Source organism: Pezoporus flaviventris, unplaced genomic scaffold (genome assembly GCF_033815535.1).
Source record: "Pezoporus flaviventris isolate CSIRO_AGI_PZ_B2104156 unplaced genomic scaffold, CSIRO_AGI_Pfla_v1 ptg000007l, whole genome shotgun sequence".
NCBI lineage: Eukaryota > Metazoa > Chordata > Aves > Psittaciformes > Psittacidae > Pezoporus > Pezoporus flaviventris.
Genome location: NW_026892555.1, coordinates 65,481,508 through 65,502,566, shown reverse-complemented (window position 1 = coordinate 65,502,566; position 21,059 = coordinate 65,481,508). Strand labels below are relative to the sequence as shown.

The 21,059-nt window shown below is 38.3% G+C and overlaps 1 protein-coding gene across 3 annotated transcripts in view; it reads right to left on the bottom strand.

The window, feature by feature from the left end:
- The window catches only part of LPCAT1 (lysophosphatidylcholine acyltransferase 1), a 60,326-nt gene that overhangs the window by 3,634 nt on the left and 35,633 nt on the right, over positions 1-21,059 (bottom strand). For all 3 annotated transcript variants that reach the window (XM_061449025.1, XM_061449026.1, XM_061449027.1), the window contains 4 exons: positions 13,084-13,209; positions 6,397-6,550; positions 5,412-5,510; positions 3,089-3,227 (listed from right to left, as the gene is read on the bottom strand). In XM_061449025.1, coding sequence (XP_061305009.1) covers positions 3,089-3,227; positions 5,412-5,510; positions 6,397-6,550; positions 13,084-13,209 — 518 coding nt within the window. The remainder of the gene's footprint in view (positions 1-3,088; positions 3,228-5,411; positions 5,511-6,396; positions 6,551-13,083; positions 13,210-21,059) is intronic.

Genomic DNA, 21,059 nt, shown 5'->3' with positions numbered 1-21,059 from the left:
TGTATCTGACCTTTTTCAAGAAAGGAAAGTAGAGTGCTCCTTTATATTTAGAATACTCAAAAGTGGTAGTAGTCATTTCTGGTAGAGCTCAGGAAGTAGACATTTTGGGTCTTACTGAAAGAACTCCCGAGGTTATTAAGGAGTATTCATCAAGCCTGTGCATAGCAGAGCCCAAGGAAAAGTGCCTGGATCCCATTTGCCTCATTTATCAGAAATGTGAGACAAGGTGATGGAGGAAGAATGAGCTATTTCAGCATTACTTCTAATCACAGGTCTCATCTTGGAGTCAAGCTTAAAACAATTGTGAAGCATGAGACTGGAGAAAAAGATAACCATAGTCATTTACTTGGGAAAAAGTAATTTTGCTTCCTAACCCTGCTAAAGGGAAAAATACAAAAAGAAAGACAGACCCCAAAGTGGAGTTCTTTAAGACTCCTGTGTTTTTGCATTAAGTATGCATATGTACAGTACAAACTTAAAGAGGTCTTTCTCCTGCCTTTGCAATACCCTCATAATACTTGATGCTCCTGACAGAAGCTCTGTGTTCATGAGCCTCCTAGTTTTCGTTCCACCTCAGCCATGTAATTAATGTACACAAACTTAATAGGATAATCCTGTAGATAATACAGGCAGAGGTACTGCATTTTAAAGAACAAACACTTCTTCCTTCTCTCTCCAGTCATCCACAGAGGTATTCACAATACTGCAAATCCCCCTTTTCTTCTTATTACCATCAAGTAAGGCAGACTTCGGAACATTTTCACAGTCACCATTTGTCTATCAAGAACAGGTGGAGAGTATCCTAGAATTTGCAATGCCAACCTACAGAACCTATTCAAATTCTCCAGAAGCATATTTTAAGACTGAGAAATCATGCCTGTTTCCAGGTCACACTGAGCACAGCAGCTCTGGAATAAAGGTGTATCTAAGCAAGTAAGCAAACAGCACACTGCTTTAGAGAACTGATACACAGATCTTTTGACAACTAGTGTATTTTTAAAGATGTGACAAAAATCCAGACTTCTAACAATTCCAATCCAAGATTATCAGGCTAATTATACAATCTTGATTTTGCTGTTGGTCATTCTGTTTACCTGGACTTTTCCTTTGGGATGAGATCTCTGGCTTCAAGGACTCTGCTATATGTCCAGCAACTTAGGTTTGCTACTTTGGATTTTTTTGTTGTTGTTGTTCTTACAAGGAAGACTGAAGACTTAATATTCCTGCTTCACACTCCAACACACTAGAAAGAAGGAGCTTGTAAACAGAACCCTCTGCCATATGTGTCCAAAGTAATGTCAGTACTCTTTTACCAGATACAAAGTTCTGATTTCTTAGAACTTGACTGAATAATGCCTTCAGAAAAGGTGTAGTCTGAAAGTTTTCCACCTCTCCCTTCTCAGCATTTAAGTGCAAAAAACCGAGTATGTGGAGTCACATGCTTAGGAAAGGCAAGAGACTGGTTATTTATGGCAGGAATTTTGAAGGAAGAAATGCAATACCAAAAGTTTACTTTCATCTTCTAATTCTCTACCACAATAAACTAGACATTTATTCTCCCTATTAAGCTTTCATATATGTTAGAATCTCAGTGCAATGCTTGTAGTGTACAATGAGCATTTCTATAAGAAAAAGATCCAAGCAAAGTTTCAAAGAACTTATGTGACTACCATCATACTTTGTGTAGCCTCGCAGGAGACTACTCTTGACTACAGGAAATAAAACAGTGAAAATGAGAGTTAAGCACTACAATGTCCACTGCTGTGTCTCAGTGGTCCAGATTTTATTGTGACGAGAACACACCATGATCACGTAGGGAAAAGGGCAGACTTAAATGCAACTAAGTACTATTAAAGGTGAATATTCAATTACAAATTCTTTGCTAACTCACATGAACCAGCCTGAGTTCACCTGTACACTATTTCAAATTTAGCTATTCTCAAACAATGGAGCGTGCCAGAATTAGTATTCTGCTAGGCTTACCACCTTAAGATTCTGTGCTGGTATTTTTGAATATGGGGGAAGAGTTGAGTCACTGCTCAAATGAGTTCAGGGACAAGGAGCAACAGAGATAGGCAGGAAAAAGGCAAAAGCATAGGATGCACCAGGAAATGCTGGGGACATGGCAGATCAGAGGTACAAAAAGGAGAGGGGTAGTATGCAGGAATCAAGGAGGCAGGAAATAGGGGAGGGCAGTGTCCACGATACTCATTCCAATAATTAAAGTACTTCTGTAGTTGAAGATTTACATATATATTGCATGACTGAAACATAGAAATTATTAATGTAGGATTTACCAGCATTCATACCTTAATTTGTAAGATTTTTACAAATTAAACACATCCTGATTATCCTGAAGGAAAGCCACTAGGACATGGCATGTCATATGCACTTCTATTGGAGATTTGTGTTATGTTGGCTATCAACAACTCAGTTCATACTTAAATGATGTAACTAAATTTAGAACCTTACTGCATAAATGATGAATAATCTGAAGTAACACTCAAGTACTTTAATTCACAGCATAATCTATTCACCCAGATCTCACCATTTTTAAATGCAACTTTCTCGCCTCTGTCTCACCTGCATTACAGGCTATACATATTGAGCAGCCTGGTTAATAGCCCCGTTTTGCCCCCACATACACTTGTGACTTATTTTCAAACAGGCTGAGAAATGATTATAGGAGCAGAAAGTATTATATCACTCTACATTCTGTAAGGGCAGAAATAGTGGGGAACAGATAAAAGAGACAAAGCAACAGGACAGAGCCAAGAGAGATTTCTTAAAGACATATATTCACATACATAGAAGTCACAGAATAGAACATTCTGAAAGAGATCGAGGTATTGCCTGACTTAATGTGTAAGGAAAACCTCTGAAAATATGCAAGCATCACATCTGATAAAGGGGAAACTCAATTTTTTCCAATGTAAATTTACTTTGTTTGCAGTGCTTTTATCATTATTAAAGTCAACAAGTCAACTAAAAATGGTAAAGTTTAGTACAATTGACTGGTTTGTGTATCTACATGAGTTCAGACAACTTTGGCATTTTGCGACAGCTCAGATCCACCTAAAATACTCACCATAAGTAATCTTTCCCTTTTCTTCTTCATCTACAGCTTTAAAAAGATGCGTAACATTAATCTGTGACACACCCATGGCAGTCTTCAGAATATAGGCTAAATCCTCTTCTGTTATAGTTCCATTTTCTGACTGGTACATCTATGAATCAAGGCAACAAGATAAATCACTGCATAACTGAATGCTAACTTCTATAAACAGCACCACGTAACTAAGTAGTTATGCAAAATTAAAGCTTGGTACTGGAAATTCTAGTCACTCTCACATTCAAGTGACCTACTAAGGATTTCTGATTAGTCTGGGTAAAAGATAGCATTGATTATTAGTTCACTTGTGTATTCTTAAAAAGCAAAGCTTGCTATGTTCAGAAAAAAACCCATATGTTTACATGCATAACCACCGGAATTTCAGCAGTATTCAGAGACAAGACAGTTTAACACTAACATGTCTTGCAGATGTGTAAATGAATAATTATTAGTCCACTGACTTATGTGCCTAAACTCCAAGAGAGTCAGGAGATACATGTAAAACATTGCGCTTTATCACTGAAAACAAATGACAAAGTGCTTTTCAAGAAATTGCACATGGCAGAGGACAGCACTTGTACCAAGCCGCACATTTATGAACTGGCTAGATCCTTCACTGGCTCCCAATAAACTGTGTGAATATCTCACTGTACACAAACCCAGGACAGGGGACAAGATTAAAAAAAACCCCTCTCTTTCCATTTTTTCTAGAACACTGTGAGCAAAATTTCCTCAGCTCAATACTTTTTTTGATCCTTCCACTCACCACTAATAGGATAAAGTGGGCCATATCTGCTTCCCCTTGCTGAGCGCTTCACCTTTTTAATACATGCATAGAACTTCTTTGCAGTTCTACAGTTAACTTTATATTTTACTTTTATAAGTAAATTTTATACTTTTGAGGGAGCTCAAAATTATGTATTATAAACTGTTCTATTAAATTTAGGTGCTTCCAAAGGAAAATAACTGTCCAATCTGAGCTTTTTTTTCCCCTAAAATGGTAAAGTACATTGCACATTATGCATGATGACAGCTAAATCTTACTGAAATACTGTCCAAAAGCCACCTTCAAGTTTACTTTAGTCTTGTTCATTTTAATATAAAGACACAGAGTTGACCAAACAGCACCTGAGCATTTCTCTATGCCATTATATAGATCAAATGGAGTAAGGACAGAGACCTTTCTGCTTTTCCCTCAGAAGCAGCAGTAGGTTAACAGCTATTAGAGGCAGATTTTCCCAAATGTCTGTATGAACTAAATATTTTTGTTCCTTCCTCCTTTGTCAATCTTTTTTGATATTGACAAAAGGGTAAGAATGATAGATCTGGACACTAAACATTCACGGGAGCCTCATTTCTTTAACAAAACATAATTAAGAGAATAATACACTTATGCTGAAGACCTTGAAAACATCTACTCAGAAAATAAGGCTGCCAAGTAGAACCATGCAAGTGAATGTTCTCAATTCCATTCACTAATGAAGACAGCATCAAGATTTAGCACTTTTCAGTTTTAACAACACTAAAGGCACTAAAGAGTTCAAGGCAAAGGGAAGAGATGATGCAGGACGCAGCAGTTTGCATGCTGAAACAGAAATATTAAAGGAATTAACAAACAATAATTCAAGGTGTCAGACAAACCCACAGGAATGGCAAGCATTAAAGTATTGCTGCTGTCACTTTCCCAAAAAGCCTGCATTAACCATCTATGCTGATGCTATGAAAAACCACTGAGGACAGAAGAACAAGATCAGGAGCACTTTTGGGAGGCATAAAGTCTGGGCAGAGACTGCAGGACTAACATAGAAGCATGGTTAAGCCTAAGAGGGAAGAAAATCTTAACAAGAAGATAAAAGGGGGTAAAAATAAAGCAAAACAAAACAAAGCAAAACCAGAACTCTATTAAGATGTAGGAAAAGTTTTTAAATATTTTACTAACTTGAAAAATGAAATTTGATTGAAACATTATAAAAAGTAGTAAGCACAACTCATTGGCCTTTAGTTTAGAGGAATAAATACAAAGGACTTCAGATTTTCAGCACGTTTCAATGTGCTGAGAAAGGATTCTACCAGAGGTCCACAGGGAGCAACTTCAAACTGCAGACTTCCATAATTCTACATAAACTTGCAGTGCATTCCCTCTGAACATGAACTCTTAATCTAATTTTCCATTACTGTTATTTTAAAATGTAATTAAGTATTAAAAGGGCATGTGAAACGAGCTTCTCTTAAGTCTAATGGCAGTATTAATAACTTCTAAAGGTAAGTAAACTACACAGAGGCTGAAAACGCTGCTTACCTGAAATGCCAACTGAATTGTTTCCAGAGTTTTGGATGGCTTGCAGACAACTGACAGAGCAATAACAAATTCCCGAATGTCAATTATGCCTTCTTCATTCTGTGAAGGAAAACCTCACCTCAAAATACTGCAATTTGTCTGAATGTTCATAAATAACCAACAGTTAACAAAGATGCAGAATATTCAGAAAGATCATTTACAGTTACATATGCCACCGCAAAGAAGCCTCACTGAAATGGAATTATATGTCAGGGCAAGACCTTAGGTCACCAAAGCTCTGCAGAACCTTTTCAGAGTCTCAGTCAGAAGTGATAATTCAAATCTTTTTGGAAGACAGTGCTGCTACTGTCACCCTTCACTTGCATATTTAAGATTTTTACATTAAACCGTCTGAATTACCAGGTAGAAATTAAAAATGGAGAACCACAACGCAAGGTAGCCTAATTTAATCCCTGAACACATGACATCTGTTCTTCGGTCTAAGAGAGAACCCTGTGCACATATCCACCTCCTGCTCCAATCAGCACCTCATCCAGATAAAGATAATAGTCGTTTCCCTATTCTGACTGACTGCCTGATGAATGAAGAACTGGCTCATCTGCCAAGTTCCTAGGTCCTTCAGGTTTCAGACACCCTAGAAGAACAAATTATTTATTTACAAGGTTAAGTAAAATAACAGCTAATAGGCACTGCATTCAGTTGCAACAAGCAGCGGCAAAGATTTCTTCCTCTTCATATTTTGCATTTAAAATCAGTTTTGTCCAGCTGATGCTTCTTTTAACTTCTACCTCAGTGAATCCTTTATTTACTTGATAACAGGTGCTCTTACTTTGCTGGCAATGGAATGCAGTAGGCAAATAATGTGGCGAAGTGCTCAAAAGCACCAGCCCAAATCAAACCTCTATGAACTCAACTGGAACTGAATTAGGCTAAAGTAAAGTTTACTTTAAGTAGTAGAATTTTTAAACATGATGTTGCTTCTTACCTCATCAAAAAGTGCAAACATACTTTCTAGTGTCTGTGAAACTGGAAATTCCAAGTATGCTGAAAATTCTTTAAGATCAATCTTTTCTTTTTTCATTTTCATGGCACTTGCAGCATATTTATCAAGATCATCTTCAAGTGTTTCTGGCTTCAGCCTAGAAAGAGTATTATTTTTGCACATTTTAAAAATAAACCCGATTTTAACAATACAAAATTCAATATACCAAGTGAAATAGTGGATGATATTGCTGTAAAACATTACAAAATCTAGAATCATAATTACTAAGCAACATGATAAAATAATGTATTAGTAATGTAATTTTAAAATTACAATTAGTTCTTAAACTGTATCGGAAATTACTGCAAGGTTTTAGGAACTCTAGTCTTAAACTTGTGCTTTTCATTCTACCTTGGTAACTGCTATTCTACCTTGGTAACTGCTATTCTACCTTGATTACTGCTTGTAAGCTGTTCAACATGGACAAGAAACACCACCATTATTAGAACTAGCTAATAAATATCAGGCATGATGTGGGTGGGATTTAGGTCACCTGAATATGGCTGTATTATAGGACAGTAACATAAACCAATTAAGCTTCCAAATTTACTAATGTCTCTGAACAGGAAGGACCTGATGCATCTTGCCTACAATAAATCAGGGATTACATAATAGAGATTATACGGCTAATCCTGTTTGCCAGTCCCCGTTCTTCACATTCAGTCTGGAGCTGGACACCATTATGAGGTGACCCAAACAAAGTTATAGCAGTTTATATAGCTACAGAAATTTCCCCAGTGCTTCTGATTACAAAACCAGATTCTGACTGATGAGTGAATGAATGGCAGAGATCTACTGCATGGTACTGCAGCATGGTTGCTGGTTCTTTTTGTTTGGGTTTTTTTTTGCCATCCTCCCCACCCTCAATTCAAGCTTCCTGTTTCTGTTCTGTGAAATGAAGTCTTACTACGAATATGATATATGGTTCTCTTAGTACGCGGGGAAAAGGAAATTCCCTCCCTACTACAGCAGCAATGAAATCTTGACTAGCAGGTTTCCTCTGAACTGATTTAGAGGACATCCAAGCATTCCAGTCTGAAGACAAAAGAGACCAATATATTCTTTTGCAGTATTATTCTGCAGTTGCCTGATTTGCTGTTTGCTGCTGCAGACAAGGAAAAGCAGTTATTTACAGAACTCATAAGCTCACTCCAGAATTGTTACCAGACTGCAGATGGGACTCATCAGCAGCTTCCTCTCAATGACAAGAATGAATAAAATACTTAATATCAGCATTCTCAGGAGCTTCTGAGAAAAGATAAGAGCATTTCTGATAGGAAGATTATCTGATACATCAGCCCCAGACCATGATCACTTCTTGAAATGAGCCTTCCTAAAAATTACTGCTTTTAAGCAAAAACACAACTACCATGCTTTCTGCCATTACTTAAATGACATGTCAAAGTTTACTAACTAAATGCGAAGCACAGTAATTCTAAATTATAAGAGCCAAACATGCAAGAATTCTTCCAGAGACCCATGGTCCCTACAGAATATTCATATGTTCTCCATCCTGGCATTAAAGCACCTATCTTAAGTTTTGTTCCCTAGACAGTATAAAAAGAGCAGCAGAATACTCCTCTGCAGAAATTCATTTTCCATGATCAGGAAGAGAAGCAGCAGGAACAATGACAAAGAAAACCATGGAGGCTTCAAGATGCACGAACAACCCAGCTTCCCACATGCAAGGTTACACGTAAGAAGTCTCCACAGATAATACAACCCCACTGTAGTAGCCGAAATGGATTATAACTGTATCATAGAATCATAGAATGGTTAGGGTTGGAAAGGACCTTTAGATCATCTAGTTCCAACCCCCCTGCCACGGGCAGGGACACCTCACGCTAAATCATATCACCCAAGGCCTCATCCAACCTGGTCTTCAACACTGCCAGGGATGGAGCATTCACAACCTCCCTGGGCAACCTATTCCAGTGCCTCACCACCCTAACAGGACTTTCCTCCTTATATCCAATCTAAACTTCCCCTGTTTAAGTTTTAACCCGTTACCCCTTGTCCTTTCACTACAGTCTCCAATGAAAAGTCCCTCCCAGCATCCCTATAGGCCCCCTTCAGATACTGGAAGGCTGCTATGAGGTCTCCATGCAACCTTCTCTTCTCCAGGCTGAACAGCTCCAACTTCCTCAGCCTGTCTTCACACGGGAGGTGCTCCAGTCCCCTGATCATCCTCGTGGCCCTTCTCTGGACTTGCTCCAACAGTTCCATGTCCTTTTTATGTCGAGGACACCAGAACTGCACACAATACTCCAGCTGAGGTCTCAACGAGAGCAGAGTAAAGGGGCAGGATTACGTCCTTCGACCTGCTGGTCACGCTCCTTTTGATGCCCAGGATATGGTTGGCTTTCTGGGCTGCAAGCGCACACTGCCTGCTCATGTGCAGTTTCTCATCAACCAACACCCCCAAGTCCTTCTCCACAGGGCTGCTCTGAATCTCTTCTCTGCCCAGCCTGTAGCCTGGGATTGCTCTGACCCAGGTGTAGGACCTTGCACTTGCCATGGTTAAACTTCATGAGGTTGGCATCAGCCCACCTCACAAGTGTGTCAAGGTCCCTCTAGATGGCATTCCTTCCCTCCAGCGTATCAACCGAACCACACAGCTTAGTGTCATCGGCAAACTTGCTGAGGGTGCACTCAATCCCACTGTCCATGTCAGCGACAAAGATGTTAAACAAGATCGGTCCCAACACTGATACCTGAGGGACACCACTCGTTACTGGTCTCCAACTGGACATTGAGCCATTGACCACAACTCTTTGTGTGCGGCCATCCAGCCAGTTCTTTATCCACTGAGTGGTCCATCCATCAAATTGATGTCGGTCCAATTTAGAGACAAGGATGTCATGTGGGACAGTGTTGAACGCTTTACACAAGTCCAGGTAGGTGACATCAACTGCTCTACCCCTGTCCATCAGTTCTGTATGGATGTAGGATGAAGACAGCTGGCAACTGAATCCTCCCTTAAGATAAGCCACTACTGACATAGAATATGCAGGCTAACATCTGTCTCTAAATCAGAGACATTTGATTTGCAATGAACTGACTTAAAATTCATCTTCTAGTACTGAGGGAGTACTTGTTTTATGAGGTAGTATTTGAGACTTGTGAAATGATCTCTTCACCAGCCAACTAAGTCTGAAAAGCTAAAGTCTGAAGGCGAAAACTTGCACAAAAAGTAGCATGGCTTACCATGAATCTTACAGACATATCTTGTGGTTTGCGTTTCATCAATATAGAGAAAGAGATGCAAGACAATCTCAGGAGTCAGTGGATCAGTGAGACAAACTTACTGCTTCAGCTTGAGTATGACTGCATTGTACATCTGGTAATCCAAGGTGGGCTAACTTCCTTCTAGCCCTTTCAGAATCGGAAAGTAATTGATGTCTGGATGACTATGACCTACTGAACATCTTCCTAAGCCAAATGTCCCAAATCCCACAGTAGGTTCTGAACCAATCTGTGAAATAGTTTTGAGTGTCTCAATGCCTTTAAAATTGTTACTTTTAGTCCAATAGAGACTATAAAAGCTAGAAAGCCAACAGAGATGCCTTTGCTCATGAAATCATGCTTCTTTGCCTAATGGCTTCCATGCAGCATCTAGGCTTTACAATACATAACATTATTTGCTGCTGTGGCATTTGGCTTCATTTTTTAGGCCAATGTGCACTAGAGAGAACCAAAGGTCATTCTGAGTCCCTGAAGATGGAAAGCACATTTTTCAAGATTAACAGCTCTAAATCCTTTACAGAAGACTTCACAAGGAAAACCAGATCCCTGAAGGTAGGGTATTTTCAGCATAATTACCACTATTTTTAGCCAGTGAGATGTCTTACCTCCTTAAAGCTAGTTTTAGCTGCATTTGACTATTTGAAAACAAACTCCTTTCTTGCACGCTGAGAACCTGCCAAAAACCTTCTAGTGTCTCTCAGAGCTGGAAGTTGCATAAGAACAGCTGGATCCTGTAGCTAGTAACTGTAAGCTGCAAGCTCAGAGAAAGATGCCCTAAGCCAGAAAAGCACAATACATTCAGTTCTACGTATGCTGGTGCAGTTCCGTGCTACTTCTTGTCATAGTGGAGAAAGGATGCTGAACAGCTGCAAAACTGACCTTCCAAATACTCTGGAAAACCCTGCCTTGATCCACAGGGCAGGGACTATCATGGTTGGTATTTGCTATGTTACATCTGATCTGTGATCACCTCCTGTAATGGACAGTATTGATCTGATCATGAATACAGATGGACAACATCCTCCAGAGGCTTACTCTTGTTATAGATCTCTGAACACTCAGGCTCAAGAAAGCAAAGGAAGTAATTAAAGATCCAAAAAGAACTCCAAAATAAATTGCTGCCCATTGTTAAAGACAAAAAGACAGAGATGAGACCTAATTATACTGTATTAACATTTTCTGAATGAGAAGATATCTGAAGAAGTCTTTCTTAAGATGCAAAGTCCAAACAAGCTTCAATGTCTCAAACATGGCAATAAATCCAGTCAAAGTAGATGACTGCTTTAAACAATGGCGGAATTAACTGTGGAATAAACAATCAAATGAAGCAGAATATTTACAATGTATAAAAGCTACAATAAAGACTACATACAGCATAGCGATCAGCATATTATTCAGACACAGATTACCAGGCTCAACAGAAGCATAAGTGCCTGAGGACTAACAAACGCAGAATCTGAGAACATGAGACAATGATCAATTGATCTCATTGGTACAGCAGTCATTTTACCACAGGGCTCAGCAGGAGACAGATGAGTTTCAGCCAGCTGTGACCCAGCAGCTGTACAGCTGTGTTAACAGAGCCCAAGAACTTAATTAGATGAAGCATGAGAACTTGCTGCTGTGGCTGCATGGCTTCTGGATTGGACCCCATCCAGCTGAGCACAAAGCAAGCAAATTTTACAGACAATGTTAATGAATTCTGTAGATACACAATGTGAATAGAAATAACTATCCAATATAGCAAACTGAGGTATAACTTGATTCCAAAGAACCTAAAACAAAAACAAGTCTGGATTTGCCTTACTATAAACTCTTGCATTTAAAACTCGATGTTACCTTGAAGGTACATTATTGCTTAAAGCCAAGTATTAAGACTAGATGCAAAATCCATTTGATAAAATGTATTGTTTCAGTTATTTAGGGATGTGAATGGATGATCTTAATGCCTCCCTGGCCTCAAAACCTTTGAAGAGGCAGCAAAATGACTGCATCACCATCAAACATGCATTAGAAATGAAGTCATATTACAATCTTCACCTAATCATGCCAGAAAAGTACCATCATAATAGCCCTTCTACTGGCACATACTCAAATCAAGACAACGTACTGTTTTATCAATGTACAATTACTCAAACCAGACAGAGAAATTTTGGGTTGTGGGAAACCTCACTCACAAATGCACGCAATATTTTTGGAGGCCAAAACAAAAACCCAGAAAAGCATAATTTGAAACAACAGCTTTAAATTGAGCAAACAGAAGCCAGACAATTTAATGAGAGGATTAAACTGAATCCCAGGATTACTGACTGCATAAGAAGAGGCAGGGGTGTTTGGGTTGTTTGTTACTTTTTTTTTTTTTTGCTTTTTTTCTTAGTACTGTAAATTCAGAGCCTTTGGAACAAAGCAAGAATCTTTGCTTTCCCTTAGAAGTTTCTCCTATTCTACCGAAAGTCCTATCAGATGAAGGTCCTGACAGAAAATTACAGTATGCTTGTCACCTGAATGATTAATGCTGTCCTACATTATTTTCTCCAATAGATATCTCTTCTTTTTTTTTTTCCCATTTACGTACACAGGATGGAAAATGAAAGACAAATTAATAAAAGGAAATAAAGTACAGAATGGAACCATGAAACTGCACTCGCTACTTTCAGGTGAGGAGAAAAAAAAAATGGAAAAGGGTGTTTGTATATTAAAGCGGTTAATAGGATGAGGCTGTAAATTCAGTCAGTGGAGAAATAGGAGAAAAGCTGGAAAACAGCAATCTACTATTTGGCTTTTCACTCTTTGTTGAGCCTTTTCTGAAAGGTAAAGCCAGAGGGAACTGACACCGAGAAGAGAGGAACCACACTGCACACACTAACCTACAGTTTCATTAGAAAGTCCATTTAGCAGTAATCTACTCAAAAGATCAACCACTGCTTTGTGCTTCTTGAGAAGAGGTGACCCCTCTGCCCTCACTATTATAACGTTACTCCACTCACAAGACTTGTATGGCACCACTGCTCTCTTTTCATTGTGTCACAGGGAAGGGCAACTGACTTAACTATATCAAATATCAGGAATCCCACAGTATTCTAGACACTCTTCAGGAAGTGTCTTTGATATTTGCTCAGGAATGAACACTTCAGACACACTCTGCTCACTTGAAAGAGTGTAGAAATAAAATGTTATGACCTATGCTACTCACGAGGATCTAGGGGTGGCGCTCGTAAGTGGAGATCAATATCGGTTTAATTTTGCATTAGTGTTTCCCTGATTGTAACAGAAAAACATTCCATATATATCCATAATGCAGTATTGTTATATGAAGGGAAAAACTATATAAACATAGATATATAGTAAATATGCATCTTACATATAAATATCGTATATGCTCACCCAAGGCTTCTTACAAGTTTTGCAAATTCTAAAAGACACGTGTCCGAAGGCAGACGAAGTTGTCCTTCAGCCAAAGCTAACTGACAGTCTTCAAATGTATAGTCTGTCACTGAAACTCCCAACGCCCTTGAACAAACCAAAGAAACACAGTAAGCAGGATAAGCTGAGAAAACCGAGTAGAATCATTACTTACTTAAGCAAGAAATCCTGTAATAATTATGCTCTTTATTCTGAAGAGCCATAATGAAGAGCCCATAAAAGAAGGTTCACATACAAAGAATGAAATATGGTACTCTAGCCATTACAGAACATCTATTTTTGCTTTACAAATACATGAAAATATAAAAGAACACAAGGGAAAATACAGGCAAAGACTTTCAGTTTCCTTAATATTTTCATAGAAGTGAATAACAAGGGTTTCAAAATTACACACCTAGAACAAAAAATACATATTTACTAATAAATATTTATATTAATACTACATTAACATTAATAAATCAATAATCACCTGAGCAGAACAACTATCCCCTTCAGGTAATACTGAAATTACACAATAGGCAAAATTTCTCTATAAAGAGTGGCTAGAACATAAAGTATAAAAGCAAGTAACTTCCAAGGAAACACAAGTTATTTTTAACTGTATGACATAAGAAGGGTAGAAGAAAAAAAACCAAACTCCCAAGCTTCCATATGCCAAACAATTAAGTATTCATTTTTCCTTTTCTTCTAACTTGATGCTCTTTATTAAGCATCACCAGCTTAATAGCAGCACCAACAAGCAGTCTAATGAAGCCTTCACAACTTTTCTTGATTTACCTTTATTCTTTTTATCTACAGGTTTTCTACCTTACTACAACCACCTTTTTCCATCTCTGAAGTTACTATACAGTAATGGCAAGATTGATACAAAATCCTAAATGCCATATTCATTTTGGCTTTGACAAAAATCCTGCATTGAATTTTACACTTTATTATGGACATTTTGACCTGTAATGGCAGTTACCTCTCATGCAATAACCACTTAATTTATGTTAAGTAGCCTCTTTCCCAGAATCTTATTATAAGGCCTTTGAATGTCAATGTTAACAACATAAGCCAGTTCTCTTTTATCCACTGACTAATTGTCAAATTTCAGGAATTCTAATATATATTAAAACATGAACTTAACATTAAAGCTACTGATTAGGGTTTCTCTCTTTAAGGCTGAGAAAGTCAAATATTCAGGAAGAACAGCTCACTAATACATATGCAAGCCCCAAAGTACCAAATACGTTAAATAATTAGATCACATAACTGCAGAGTCATAGAATGGTCTGAGTTGGAAGGGACCTTAAAGATCACCTGGTTTCACCCCCCTACCAAGGGCAGGGACACCTTTCACTAGGCCAGATTGCTCAAAGTCATGTCTAACCTGGCCTTGAACACTGTCATAGCTATTTTTCTTTAAGCTAGTTATGAATAAACCAAGGACATACAGCATAGTGATTTTGGATGAACAGCTTCTCCCTTGCAAGAAGAAAAAACAAACAGAAAGGAACAAACAGAAAAAAACAAAAAGATAGGGGTACATAGGAAAGGCATCTTAAAATCCTGAAGACTGCTGAAGACTAGATCACCTCATACAGGTGATTGTAAGCAATTAAAGTCAGTTCCTTCAAATTTTTCACTTCTTTATCTGTTCCTGTTTCATTATTCTAGTCGTTCTAACAGTGTTCTAGTAATAGCTGTGAATCAGTAAACCAACTTAATGGAATGGACAAGATATTCTTGTGATGCCATTTTATGGTTACCATAGTAATGAATGTTGCATAAACATGTTGTGGTTTAAACCCAGCATCACACCCCTCCACTTTGCCCCCCTCCAGGGTGGAATGGAGGGATGGGAAGGAGAATCAGAAGAATGCAAAATCAATGGGTTGAATAACTAAAGAACAGCTTAATAAGTAAAATATAGTGATGATAGGAAGAATACCAACAATAACAACAATGGTGATAATACGAAACAACAAGAGAACAAATGAAAGCTCAGAAAATACAATACAATTGCTCACCACCCATTAACTGATACCCAGCCCAACCTGAGCAGCAATCTGCGCCTTCCAGGTAACTCCCCCGACTTTATATACTGGGCATGACGTGCTGTGGTACGGAATACCCCTTTGGCTAGTTTGGGTCAGGTGTCCTGTCTGTGCTCCCTCCTGGCTTCTTGTCTCCCTCCTCACTGGCAGAGCATGAGAGACTGAAAAGTCCTTGATCAGGGTAAGCGCTGCTTAGCAACAACTAAAACATCGGTGTGTTATCAGCATTGCTCTCAAGCTAAAGCCAAGACAGAGCCCTGCACCAGCTACTAGGAAGAAAAACAACTGTTACAGCTGAAACCAGAATAAAAATCCAGATGAACTCCCACATGCTGCAGGGATTTAAATCCAAGTTCAACCTGACTTAGAGATCAAGTATTGCAGGTCTTGTCAATTATTATGTAATAGGCTATTCAATATAGTTTTGTATCATACGATATGACATCATTGATTTTGCGTTGTATACTACTAACTTTCTTTGGGAAAAGGGGTGGATGAAACAAGAAGCATCTATCCTGCCAGTTAAGATTATTTCCTAGTCCCTTCTTTTGTACTCTGTGTGGACTAGATCATCCTTAGAAATTTCCCTGTAAACTGTCAGTGAAGTAGCTGAACTCCTAGGGCAGCAAGGACACACTATAAGGTCTTCCATCCACAGTGGCTTAAAGAATGTGGTAACAACTAAAGATCTTGCCCAGTCAGGCACAGTACGCTAGATTTCATCAGATTTTAAGGCATAGCACACAACAGAAATACAGGAACCTAATGGTGATCAGCTGAAGCCTAAGGCAACTACAGAGAAAAGGGGAAACTGGCTAAAAATAAGTTAAAAGAAGAAACTGAAAGGATAAAGTGCTCATTTGTGGTACAAAAGGGGAAGTGACAAGACACTTAAAAAAAGATCCTGAAAGGGGGAAAAAAAAAAAAAAAAATCCAGTAAGACTCAGCAGCTGATTAAAGGCGGCAATTAGAACAAAAGACCTCCGTTTTTAAACAAACTCCACATGGTCTCTCAAGGAAAACAGACAGACAAGTTAAAACATAGCCATAAGGTGGCAAGGCAAAGCAAGAAACAGTAACTTGTTGAAACTAAAAGCTAGAAGCTTTTCAAACACATCAAAAGCAAGATGACTAAGAAAGATTAGGCCGCTCAACCTAGGGGGGGAGGTCAGAATCCTGACTGACTGTCATCCAGAAACAATGCCAGATTTAAATAACTTCTCCAAAATAATGGTCCCCACACATGTTGAAGGAGCCTAGCCAAACACAAATTAACAACAAACACACAAACAAACCCCAACAAACAATCTAACCCAAGCTTATGATAGAGAACAAATTCCACACAAAAGCAGGGATCATCTTAGACTTGGTCAAACCATAACGGGAAAAAACAAACTTCATCTTTTACAGCGGTATGCAACCCTTCAAGAATGAGATGTATTTGGACCAGACTTCAAGTGCTTATCAGTACAGAAAAATTCCCACTACAATTAATGCCTGCCTACATGCATGCCTGGTGTCAACACATACACAAAACAGGTTTGAGAAGGTTAAAAGCATCTTCCCTTTCTCACTGATGGCAATTTTCCAGCCTTTGGACTTCCAAAAAAAAAGCAAAATAAATTGAAACAGTGTGTTTCTATATGCATCCAAGCTTTCAAAAACTTTTGCTCACAGTCAAGTGCTGTCATAGGATCAACCAAGGCCAGATAAATTAAGAGTTCAGTGGGCTCTTCAGTTTAACACAAAATGACCTTGATTTCAGCTCAGAATATTGAAGAAACTGAAGCTGGGGAGCATCTGAAGTTCATTATTTGTGCTAACAGTTGTTTATTTTTCAATTTCTTAGAAAAAAGACTGGCGTACTAAGAGTTCACTGTAAAGCCTGAGTGCAACTGCAACCAACTTATCTCAAGGGCAATCTTTCTCTACTTCAGTTCAACTGCTAGAGGAAAAAAAATCATTTCAATTTGAGATGCAACTTGCAAGTGCAACCTGATGCTTTTAATAAGCTAGGAACATAACAGCTTTTCCCATCTCTTCGTTTACAAGCACTTTTTTCCCCTCTTTTCTACTGCTCCTGCTTTCACAGTCAGTTAACCCAAGCCTAGCCTTTTTACTGCTCAGCAATTTTTATTTGGCCAGATGTGCGCATCTGTCTTGACATAGCCTGAGACTTTTTGCCTTCCCTACCTTCCCTGACATGCTGGCTATTTACCTTTCATAGTATCACACTACATGAAATCCCAAAGTCAGGAAGTCTCTTCAAAAAAATAAAACCAAATCAAAACCCAACAAAAACCCGAAAGCCTCCTGCATACTCAATCTGTCACACACAACAGTTGTACTTGTTATAGCCTGACTTCTCACACCAAACAACTCCTATGTCTAACACTTGTGCAGTCACAATATAAAAATAAGTGATCAACGTTCTCATATTCTGCATACCAATCCACTATGCATGCAAAATTCTGATCATAAAACAGAATGTGACTGCTGGCAATACTATGCAAAGTGAGAGAAAATAGTACAGGCAATATTGTGACATTCTGATCTATGCTTCAACAAAAACATTTACAAAACGTTTTATACTGTTAATGACCAGATCTGTAAACTAATCCAGAAAATATTCCACAGGCTACTCACGAAAAAAAACACTCCTTTAAATCAGGCATCATCTTTAGAGGGTGTGGAACACATTAAAAGGCTATCAAACTTGGTATTGCTACTTCACTATCAGGTATTTTGGAAAAAGACATGGTGGAGGGCCACGAGGATGATCAGGGGACTGGAGCACCTCCTGTAGGAAGACGGGATAAGAAAGTTGGGGCTGTTTAGCCTAGAGAAGAGAAGGCTGCGTGGAGAACGCACAGCAGCTTTCCAGCATCTGAAGGGGGCCTATAAGGATGCTGGGGAGGGACTCTTCATTAGGGACTGTAGTGATAGGACAAGGGGTAACAGGTTAAAACTTAAAACAGGAGAAGTTTAGATTGGATATAAGGAAGAAGTTCTTTATTGTAAGGGGGGTGAGGCACTGGAATGGGTTGCCCAAGGAAGTTGTGAAGGCTCCATCCCTGGCAGGGTTCAAGTCCAGGCAAGACAGAGCCTTGGGCAACAGAGTCTAGTGTGAGGTGTTCCTGTCCATGGCAGGGTGGTTGGAACTAGATGGTCTTAAGGTCCTTTGCAACCCTAAATATTCTGTGATTCTATGACAAATAACCCAAGCTTCCAACAGTCATCTGTATAGCAACTTCCTGAACCAGAGAATATTTGTACCACTGTATTGTAGAATCACTGACAGACCAATTTTTTTTTACAATATATCCCATCTCTGATTAATTCCTTTAATGCATCTGGTAGTGAATGCTATAATTATGTACATGTTTTCAAGAGTATTTCCATCTACTTTCAGTTGATCTACTGCTGAGTGTTTTCTCTTTCCTTACTATGCATTTCTAGAACATCATGATTTCACTGACCTTCACAACAACCCTCCACTTTTTGATTTCTTTTTCTTCTTTCACAAAGCTGAATAGCTTTCATCTATTTAGTTTTGGAAGGCCAGGGTAAACAGCCCCTTTACTCTCCCTGAATTACTTCTACATTGTCCAACCAAACGAAGGTCCAGGCCTAAGAGTCTGGAGGTCACATCAAGATACAGTCTTTCACAACGGTTTAATTTTCAGACAGAAAAGGGAACTGTTAACAGCTGCATTTATCCATTGTGTTAAGAAAATGGATTCTGTAATGTTGGCCTTGGAGGCCTGTACATCACAAATCTTCAAGGAGTAAAAATGAAGCAAGATCTTTGTGTTGTCAGCATTCAACATTCTAGTTCAAACCAGACTGCTGCAAAACAGCACTTAACTTTAAAAAATTATTTCTTCCTTGAGAGAATTAACTTAGCAAGAAGCTGCACAGAGTTAACCCCGTTTAGTAACTACGCTTGCCGAACTGCCAAAAAGCCTTCACAGAAACAAAGACTGCACAATGTGGTTCTCATCTCCATTTTTGTATATGGCCTGAAACTTAAACAAATGGATGCTTTTTAAGTCCAGCACTTCAGTAACTGCACTTATGTTGATCCTCATGCCTTTGATAATATGATCAAAATGACCAGAAAGCATTGGCATAGAGCACAGCAGTTTTTCCAAAGCTAAATCTAACTGGTCACCAACAATAACAACAAATAGCCATGACAGACCAGTAAGCTACTGAAAATCTACATCTTCAAGGCTATTCTTCAGCAGCTGGCATTACCATGTCACATATAGTGATCAAGATCACATTCCGATACTGTCAGAGCCTGCAAGAAAAAAAGACCTGATTTTGACTTAAATAGAAGATGACAGAAGATAAAATGGACACAGGAGACTATCTGTAATATCTTTTGACTTCACCAGCATGCTGGAAAAAAAAAGAATTTACTTCTCTTTTGAGAAAGATAAACAAAAACATAATGTTCATTTGCCAAACTGATAAAGAGTTACTGCTTTTAACAGTATGACATGCTCCAAAAACGGGAAATGATCTTGACAAGGACTGGGCAGAGAAAACATAAACCAGATGTTTTCAAGTTCCATGTCTAACACACTGCACTTTAACTGAATAGCATGTATTTAAATGTTTGTGTAAATGGAGAAGAAAAACAAAGTTATCAGAAAAATGCAAACCAGACTACGACATTTTGGTATTTCTGCAGGAAGTCTGCCTTTCTGGGCTCACCACAAAAGAAACTCAAAACTCCTGGCTACTGTTGCATCTGCAGCTATGCCAAGTTCTAACACCAGAAAGAGCAGAGAAATGAAATGCTTAAATCAGAGATGCTGACAGAACTTCACCTGAGGTGCTTACGGTTTTGAAAAAGAAAGGGGCAAAGATGTCCAGCTTCCATCAGGTTCCAGTCTAAATATTTGAAAAATGCATTAAAAAAGCTGAACAAAGTTGCAATATTTTAACTGTATTTTTTTCTTGAACTGTACAATCTAAACCATATTCTTCTGTTCTGAAGACAGTCTCTAAGAGAAACTAAAACAGAAGCAAAAAAATTGTGCTTACATGTCATTAAGTGACCAACAGGCCTGTGTATAATTACCTAAGCAGCTTACCTCTAATTATGGGTGAGGTTACTTCAGACTTGCACAAAAGAGCCTGCACTGCAGATTTTCACTTAGCTGCCTGCACTACCACTGGCTTATTTGTATACAAAATGAATAATGCTAAGTACATGCAACTAACTAAAAGCTGAGCAACTGACGTACTCCTTTTAAATATATTTCATTTCTAATGCATAGTAAGGTAACCAACAAATTTTGTTTTGCAAAATGGGAGTGAAAAAGTTACCTACTTTCTCATTAAAAAGAAAAAGGAATAAATATGAAGAGTGACATAACTCATTACTAGCTGAGAATAGTAAAATTGCCGAGGCAAAAAAGCTGTCATACGTAATAAATACATAAGAAAAAAATTAAGATTACATGTCTCATGAATAAAATTAAGTACTTTCCAACACTTTAACAATGAGAAATTTTTAGAAATAAATACTTGTGATGGCAAGATCAGATCATTTGTCCCTCCTAATTCTAGAAAATCAGGGATTGAAGCCCCAAGCCTACACACTGACAAATTTATAACACTACTGTAGTCCCAGTAAATCTTAACTAGAAAATACCTAGAAGAAACAGTAAGTGCTGAAATTAATAAACATGAATTATTGTGATCCGTTTAATCCTATCAATGTAAGGTGATAACAGCTCACACACAGAAAGACCAAAATGTTGATTTTGCAATTTTAAGTAAAACTTACAAAAGTGAGCCAACATAACATTTATTTACATGGTGTGACCTACTAGCATGGTCGTTTCAGAAATTTATTACAAAACAGAACAAAGTGAATTA